Below are 9,337 nucleotides of genomic sequence, written 5' to 3' on the forward strand. Positions count from 1 at the left end.
GAAGATTGTAATATTACAAGAAACATAGGTATTTTATTATGCTCACTAAAGATTTTGCTTCTTTGATTTTTTGTTCTTCTTTATTTTTTTCAACCCTTTAATTTTTAAAATTTCATTAACATCAAAATGATGAATGAAAAGTCATGAAACGGCTAAAAATTAGCTGAAAATGTCTCTTTTTAAAAAAAATTGTTTTTTGATTTTTTTTAAATATGATCGAAACAATAAAAATTAAAAAAGAATCACCAACGAAGAAACAGGAACATAAGTTGAAATGAGAACTGGGTCCAAACCCATTATTTTAGATTTAAGTTTTGTAGTTGCTATCTCTGTTTCATCTTTATAATTCCATGTTTCCTTTGCAGTGAATCTTCCTCTTGCTTCAGGTGCAGGTCTTGTTAAAATAATATGGCAGTCAATTTCTCTAGACATCAAAGTCATCTTAGATTCAGCATAGAGCTGTTGATATACCTTATAATGTACTAGCATATTCAGCACTCTTGGTTGTGGATAATTTTTTTTTTTTTAACTTGAAGAAAATATTAAGAGTATGGAAAATTTTTTAGTAGTATCATTAAATTTAATTAATCGGTTTAATCTTAAAACATGTCAGTCCAATTCCTTGTTTAGCTTGAATTTTGAATTAAACCGTGTAGAAACTAGTTCAAAGTAAATCATTCAATTTAATAAGTCAAAAAACAACTTGAATGATCAGTAAAAACATGACAAAACTTTTTAAAAAAAATTTATATTGAAACGATGCTAGATTGGATCGATCTTGGTCACCCTGCAACCTGGATTATGGATTTTAATAAGTTTAATAACTTTGTTGTTTTTGTAAATTATTTTTACTTAATTTTATAATAATTTTTTTTAAGACTATGATAACCTCGATGAAAATAAAACAAAACAAATTATAAAACTTGATTTTCAATCAGTCCAATATCAAAAAAATAAAATTATATAAAAAAAAAATTAAACTCAACATACCCATGTCAAAAGGTTCATGGACTTTCTAAAATTTGATAACATGTTTTTTTTCTAAACTATTTTTTTAACTATATGATAAAAAAAAATAAACAATTACATAATCAAGTCCAATTAAAAAAAAAATACCCTCCAAAACCTGTAAACTGGGAAAATCACAGTTACCTTGTCAAACTTGTAAACCAGGTCATTGACTCCACAAAGTTTATTAACTTAGTTTCTTTTAATTATTTTTTATTTAATTATACTTTAAAAAAAATAAATCATACCGCGATGATGAGATATTTTTCTGATGCCAACCTGATGCTGAGATATTTTTTTGATACTGCAATAATCATATAAAAAACAAATTAAAATAAATTATCAACTTTAAACCCCATAAACATATCATATAAATACTAAATTAAAAAATAATAATAATCAAAGGAATATATATATATATATGTATTAACTTTTTAGCTTTAGTTATAATTATAATATGCTTTCGCTCCAACTACAAAATAGAAAACCCCATTGTTTTATACAGCAATTGCTTTCTATGCTCCTGTGCAGAGGGAACAGATTTTATAAATTCAAACTAGGCTTGCCATGTGATTATTGGATGGCTGGCATGACTTCGTTTCAAAATATCGTCAACTTCCCAATCAAATGATAGGAACATGGCTCTCAACCTGTCATCCATTGATTTGATCTCAACAACAGATCCATATCCATGAGAATTCTAGCCATTGGCTCTAATGTTGCCTTATCCTTGATTTCTAACCCCAAAAAAACCCTAATTCGTTACGTTAACTATCAACTAAAGTTGATTCATCCTTCATTTCTCTGTTGTTCATGTTTGCATAGCAGAAATTGCTATATAGATTCTGTAAAAGAGAAAGGAAAACTAGACATTTATACATTTCGTCAGTGTTTGAAAGGAGAATACCTTCTACAAATGGGGTGGCAGAAATATTGCAGGTGGTGACTCAAGAAGTTGAGGCACTCATGTGAAGAGCCACTAAGGAGGCATAAAAACCATCTTTGATATGAATCAGAGTCTCATGCTTGCCTTTCTCTACGATAACTCCATTTTTCACCACGGCAATAACATCTGCGTTCTTGATTGTAGATAATCGGTGGGCGACGACGACCGTAGTCCTATTCACCATTACTCGGTCCAGGGCATCTTGAACCACTCTTTCAGATTCGGCATCCAGTGCACTGGTAGCCTCATCCAGCAGAAGTATTTTGGGACTTTTGACTATGGCACGAGCAATGGCCACCCTTTGTTTCTGTCCACCGGATAATTGGATTCCTCTCTCCCCTACAATGGTATCGTACCCCTGCATGTTGCATTGCCATAAGCAACCCAAATTAACACCAGCATCTTAGCAAAAAATTCACTCGGATAACAACAACCTGAAGATAGTGCACGAATGATTTTCGATTCTTATCAATGAAAACGCCAATTAAAAGCCATATCATAGCTGCTTGCTTGAGCAATTCAAGTTACTAGCTACTTGCAATTGAATAAGATTACATCAATGGAAACTTTTAACGATATCTGTTATATAATGTTCTAACCTGTTGCAAACTACTGATGAACTTGTGTGCATTGGCTAGCTCCGACGCAGCTTGAATTTCCGCTTCCGTTGCATCGCCTTCCTTTCCATATGCAATGTTGGCGCGGATTGTTTCATTGAAGAGAACTGGTTCTTGGCTCACAAGCCCCATTTGCTGCCTCAACCACTTAAGTTGAAGACTTTTAATGTCAATTCCATCAAGAGTTATATGGCCTGAATCGGGATCATAGAACCTTTGCAATAACGAGATCACAGTTGATTTCCCACTTCCGCTTTCTCCAACAAGGGCAACAGTCTAAAAGAAGAGATTCACGTTGATATAATGTAGAACTTGACATGACATTTTAAATGATATTGGCGCCATACTTTCAGAATTCCAATTTTCTGAAGACGATATGTTTGAAAGGATTTGATTTAAAACATGAATAAATTTACCTTGCCAGAATGAATAGCTAAGCTGAGGTCTCGGAAAATTTCAATGTCTGGCCTAGCTGGATACTTAAAGCCTATGTGACGAAGTTCAATTTCTCCCTTCACATTGTCTAATGTTGTTCCCGACTCATCACTTGAATCAATCTTCGACTTTCGGTCTATAATGGAGAATATGGAAGCAGCTGCAGCCTTGGCTTTTGAGGAATCAGGGGCAAAGGAGCTTGATTGAGAAATCCCAATCGCTGCCATGGTTAAAGCAAAGAAAACCTGCGAGTAGACACATTCTTAAGAATTATGAAAACAGCTGTAATTTCTATAACTATCTTGTGGAGATTTTAATAAACAACGAAGAGATACCCACTTGAAAAACATCTGCAAAAGTTGTTTTCCCATGCTGGACAAGTTGTGCTCCCACATAGAAACTAGTTGCGTAGACAGAAAAAAGTAAGAAGAAAGAAACTCCAAATCCTGCTCCACTTATCAGCCCTTGCCTTATTCCTGTCCTCAGAGGACCTTCACATTTCTTTCTGTATAGTTGCATCACCTTCTCTTCAGCACAGAAAGAGGCAACAGTTCTTATGCTGCCAACAGCGTCATTGGCAACTTGGCTTGCTTCCTCATACATTTTCTGCAACCATTTAGATCAATGGATGCGATTATTAATTATTATTTTTTTGGTTCATTTGATGATTATAAATTCATGTTCTTTAGCTTACTACAGCAGTAGAATTCACACTCATGAGTTAAAAGAGTATACCTTTGCATCTGAACTGAATCCTTTCAAGAACTTCATTTGAATAAATCCATTGAGTCCTATTAGAGGAAGTAGTACAAGGATTACAAATGCCAATTGCCAACATGCAACAAAGGCAATGACCAAACCCGCTACCGCTGATGCTATGTTCTGAACCAACTGGGAAAGAGAATCTCCAACCAGACCACGCACTGTTGCAGCATCTGCTGAGAGCCTAGCACCAATTGCTCCACTTGAGTGCTCAGGCTCGTCAAACCAACCAACCTCCATGTGAACCATCTTCTCAAAACACATAGATCGGATCCTTTGGATTAATTTGCAACCAGCCACCGAAAATAAGTATGTTTGTGACGGATACACAACAAAAGATGCCAGGCCAAGGGTCATGAACATCAACGCCCAGAACTTCGAATCCTTTCTCAATTCATGAGGTGGTTCAAAAAATGTTTTAATCACCCTGGAAATTAGTATACCAAATATCGGAAATATGACCCCATTGAGAATTGCAGCTATAGCTCCAGCAATCAGCACTGGAACCTCCGGCTTGTTGAGATAAACAAGGCGGCTGATTGGGACATCTGGAGCTTGTTGTTTCTGTGGAGAAGCTTCTAATTCTTCCGTGTAATTATCAGGGGCATTGAATCCAGTAGGTAAACCAAATGTCACTGAAAACGAGCGGCGACTGCTATTTCCAAAATCAGATGATCCCCGACTTATGGACCGTTTCAGTGAAATTTTTTGACTTGAATGTCTTAAGGACTCGGTCGAAATATCTGACTTCTTTTGGTCATCTGCTTCTTGTTCCGACTCTTTGTTCACTTCTTGTAAGCGTATAAGCTGCGAGTAAGCTCCTTCAGGATCCTTGAGCAGTTCTGAATGTGAACCTGATCGATTAAAGAAAATGATGTTTTAGATCATGTATGAAAATCTCAGAAAATTTCCCTAATCCATCGTAATCAGAAGACTTAAACAAGTTCTGGGATTAATCAGGAGACTATCCTAACTAGTGTAGTTGATCGCAGAACTGATTTGGCAGCAGAAAATTAGTGCATGAATCAATCATCATGGTGCAGTATTTATCTGCTTATGTAAAACTAGGAAAATAAATAAGAAGTTTCATAAAATATTCCACAACATATTTGGTGGACATAAAAAATCCAAAACAATTCTGAAAATAACAAATATTTTTGATCTATACACAATATGTGGCAATGCTGAGACCAGAAAATTTACAGCAAAGGAATTTCTCAGCAGGATCCCGAGATTTCTTTATGTTTCTTTATATGATAATCATGCATGCTAAATTATATACCTTTCTCCACCATCTTCCCACGGTAAATAACAGCAATCATATCTGCGTTTCTCACAGTGCTCAAACGGTGGGCAACAATTACAGTTGTTCGATTCACCATAATCCTGTCTAATGCCTCCTGCACTATCCTTTCAGATTCTGCATCAAGAGCGCTTGTAGCTTCATCCAAAAGTAAAATTCGCGGATCTTTCAGGATGGCTCTTGCAATTGCAATTCTCTGTTTCTGTCCACCAGACAGCTGAGTTCCATGTTCACCAACCATGGTGTCTATTCCCTGGATGCAAAAGTTGAAGTCCAAATTAAATGGAAAAAACTGAGGCAATCTGCACCTCCTCCTCTCCCAAAAAAAAAAACATTACAACTCTAGAAACTTGTAAAGAGGGAACCAGTTATAACCTGAGGTAGTTTATCGATGAATTTAGCAGCATTGGCAAGTTCAGCTGCAGCTCTTATCTCTTCGGTAGTTGCCATATCCTTTCCATATGCAATGTTATCCTTAATGCTGGACGTGAACAGCACAGGTTCCTGGCTGACAAGACCAATTTTCTCCCGAATCCATTTGAGCTGAAACTCTTTGAGGTTAATGCCATCTATGAGAACTTCACCAGCTTGTGGATCATAGAATCTCTCTATCAGACTGATCACCGTTGACTTTCCGCTTCCACTTTGTCCAACCAAGGCTGCAGTTGATCCACTTGGGATGAAAAGAGAGAATCCAGAAAATATTTGCTCATCGGGTCTAGCTGGATAATTGAAATATACATTCCTCAACTCTATATCTCCTCTGATGTCATCCAATATCTTTCCCCTTGTATCGGAGGCATCTATATCTGGCTTTCTATGGATAGCCTCAAACATCTTATAAGCTGCAGCTTGACCAGATGCAAATGCACTCATACAAGGAGATGCCTGCCCTAGAGACCTGAAACATTCATATGATTAAACCCTAAGAAAACAAACAATTAATTTTGAAAGTAGATTTTGCGTCAAAACTCACATGGAACCGGTCAACACAGCAACAATCACATTAATCACAACACCCCCGGTATATCCTTTTTCCAAAATCATCCTTCCACCAAACCATACTGCCAAAGCATAGCTACAGAACACTACTAACATAACAATGCCAAGACCTACTCCAGCAGCCAAGCCTTCTTGAACACCAGAGTTATAAGCAGTGACAAGAAATTTCTTGTAATTACTTATGGCTTGCTTCTCCCCAGTGAATGATGCAACCTGGATGCAAGATCGGCAATTAGCATTCCATACTGAACTTGCATCTTGGCATATCTTGCTATTTATATGTGTAAACTTACAGTTCTGATTGAGCCAATAGTCTGTTCTACTACAGACGCTGCCTTAGTGTAAGCAGTTTGGCCACGAGATGCCATCCTAGCTATCATGATGGACAATCCTGCACCAGCTATCACAAGCAGGGGAATGGAGGATAACATGACAAGAGTAAGAAGCCAGCCTTTGATAAATGATATTATAAAGCCTCCAATGAATGTTGATACTAGCTGTATAAATTTCCCGACCTGCATAAAATAATTAGGCTTGTTTAACCTCAAAAACATCCCGGCAATATGGATGAAATTCACTGCAATTTCCCGTTCTGGTCAGAATAGTTTGGTACCTTTTCACCCATAGCATCTTGTATAAGAACAGTGTCACCAGACATTCTACCAACAACCTCTCCAGAGTTTGTTTCCTTGTCGAAAAAGGCAACATCTTGTCTCAGTATAGTTTTCAAATACGTACCCCTTATCCGTGCAGCCTGTCTCTCTCCTGTGACCATCCAGCAAGCCACCTCTGACAAACAACGAGAAAAGGTTTATAAATCCTCAACGCTTGGTGCTCTAGACAATTTCTCTGTAAGGATAGCATTGTTGAATTAATGATGTACTTACGGAGAAATGAACCTACAGCAGAACCAACTCCCAAGTAGACAAATTTGAGAGACACCTAAAGAAAGTTGGACGTTTATCAAATATTAATTACTAACATCTCTACTACACATCAGAAATAGCTAGAGAGTTAGAAAACCAGTTATGGATCTTCCAGAGCAGAAAGATGAATGGTGTATCTTATCCTTGAAAAACATTTCTATTGATAGCAACAGGCATGCTGATTATGTTTACCTTTGAAACCAAATCCACTACATCTTTATTATTCTGGTTTTTTCCAAAAGAATTGATCAGATCTCCGAACAGTATTGACATAATTGGCAAGGATGCTCCATTTCCAATAGCGCCAACCGTCCCAAGGATCATCAGAAAGATATCTTTAGAATCCGCAAATGAAAAGAGCTTGATAAATGGAACTGTTTTAGTTTCCTCATCTCCTTCGCTCTTCTTTTGCTTCTGTTGGTCCCCATTTCCGGCAGAACTTTTCTCCTCTACCTCCTCGCTTTTTGATGTGCTGGCCTTATCCATACTCTTATCACGACTTCTCCCGTTCTCGACAGCCATAGCATGAAACCTCGGGATATTAATCTAATCCTCAATTACTCACAGGATTCTCAAAACTTGAATTGCAGCTGCAACAGAGCACAAAGAAACCAGCAACTTTTAATGGAGGCCATTCAATACGCCCAATGAAAAAGAAATTAAATGAAGGATTGAGCTGTTCAAGAAATAAAAAAAAATGCCGCCAATATTGACCAACTACTTGAACTTGAATCGAAGTAACCTTCAAGTAACATGAAGGAAGAAGGAATAAACAAAATATTGGCTAAAATAAAGGCAAAAGGCCCAAAGAAGCAAGCAAGAACCGGTAGAGAATATAGTAAAACTTGGGGAATTCACTCACTAGAAATCAGTGTGATAACATACTACAACTATCTAGCTGGCCCAGTTTAGAATTTACTGAACCAAATGAAAGCCAAAACGTCCATCAAGACTCCTGTACATTTTCCCCACGTTACAGAAGCTTCCACTGAATTCTCTCCTTTTTTTTCAAAAAGGAATCAAAGTTAGGCTATACTATTTGTCTCTGAAAACAGATCCACCTACCTCATCACAGCAAAATAAAGTATATGATCCAAGAGATAAAGGTGGGCATGGAATGAGGTGGTTTTTCTCAGTGATTCCTTTTGTGGTACAAGAATAAAGAATTAAAAAGCAGAAAAGAAGGTAGTCATCATGCAAGGAAAAGAGTTGACGAAAGAAAAGAACGAGAAAGCAGTGAAATATAGTACTTCTGTTGTGTTTCTGCTAATGTTATTAGCACAAGAACAGCAACAATTAGTTATATCTATATACAGAAGAAACCAATACTTGTCAAACCGAAAAACCAAGATTCCAAAGGACTCGTAGAGAGAGGAAGAGAGCATTTACCTACCTAAAGAAGAAAAGGGATGTGGAGTAGTAGTGGTTGAGGTGAGAAGTGGTCACCAAGATTCCATAGGTATTATTCTAGTTCTGTGGCTACTGTATGACCTGTGTGCTTTAATTAGCTTACGTTTACTAAAAAATCCTGCTTCCTCTTGCTTCAAGGGCAAGCATTCGTGTTCCTCTTAACTCATCCTGACTTCCTGCAACCGGCCAAAAAAACAAATAACACAGATATAATATTCTGCTCTTTTTTCAACCAAATCCCTATTGTTTATGCGTAGACACCAGATGTTATACGGCATGAGATACGGCATGCAGCCCTGTTCCTCGAGCCTAACCTCCAGCCTATTGATTGCTGAAAAATAAATTAGCTATAAGGGTTTTCAGCTTGTATTATCTTAGACTTAGGTTGCGAAATGTTCATCGGCCTACGTGAAGATCATACACAGTGAGTGTGGAAGCAGCCAAATATGAAAGCTGTGACTTCATTATTTAAAAAAATGAATTAAACCACCAGAAATAGTTGTTTCATTGGAGGCCAATCTTTTGAGTTCATGTCGCACTGTGTATATTATTAGCTGTTTTTCATACACATCCGCAGCGCATGATTTTCAAAAATTAATTTTAAAAAAATAATCAATTTCTTTAAAATTCAATTTTTTTTTATAGCTCAATTAAAAAGTAATTTGTTGAGTCATGTGCTGCATGTATTCTTGAATTTCTTGTATTATTATTATATTTTAATGATGATTAGCATAAATTTAATAAGATTAACCACTCGTTTTCATACTTAATAATTATTGTACGATCGTTTCATTAATCAGAGAGGACGCCTACCCTTTAATTAGCTATAAAATCAAGATTTACAATAAATAAAAATCATATATTTTCTCCGTTTGGACTTTTTATCAACAAGGCAGCACGGTGGCGGGCATGTTTTTCGCTTTGTGAT

General features: G+C 36.6%; 1 protein-coding gene across 5 annotated transcripts; it reads right to left on the minus strand.

Annotated features, from left to right (window-relative positions):
* Window positions 1-945: 945 nt before the first annotated feature.
* LOC133690480 (ABC transporter B family member 4-like) lies at window positions 946-8,913 on the minus strand. Of its 5 annotated transcripts, none has more exons than XM_062110701.1 (14): window positions 8,393-8,913; window positions 7,192-7,589; window positions 6,961-7,015; window positions 6,687-6,862; window positions 6,367-6,588; window positions 6,048-6,286; window positions 5,447-5,972; window positions 5,051-5,324; window positions 3,742-4,622; window positions 3,346-3,612; window positions 2,988-3,251; window positions 2,554-2,847; window positions 1,916-2,312; window positions 946-1,312 (listed from the first exon to the last, which is right to left on the minus strand). In XM_062110701.1, exons 2-13 carry the CDS (start codon window positions 7,519-7,521, stop codon window positions 1,956-1,958), a joined length of 3,885 nt encoding a protein of 1,294 aa, XP_061966685.1. In that variant the 5' UTR covers window positions 7,522-7,589; window positions 8,393-8,913; the 3' UTR covers window positions 946-1,312; window positions 1,916-1,955. The 5 variants fall into 5 exon arrangements, with proteins under 5 accessions (XP_061966685.1, XP_061966687.1, XP_061966686.1 ...); XM_062110703.1 differs by having other exon boundaries at window positions 8,389-8,913; XM_062110702.1 differs by lacking the exon at window positions 8,393-8,913 and adding an exon at window positions 8,065-8,363.
* Between the last annotated feature and the right edge of the window lie 424 nt (window positions 8,914-9,337).

Source organism: Populus nigra, chromosome 4 (assembly GCF_951802175.1).
Source record: "Populus nigra chromosome 4, ddPopNigr1.1, whole genome shotgun sequence".
Classification (NCBI taxonomy): Eukaryota; Viridiplantae; Streptophyta; class Magnoliopsida; order Malpighiales; family Salicaceae; genus Populus; species Populus nigra.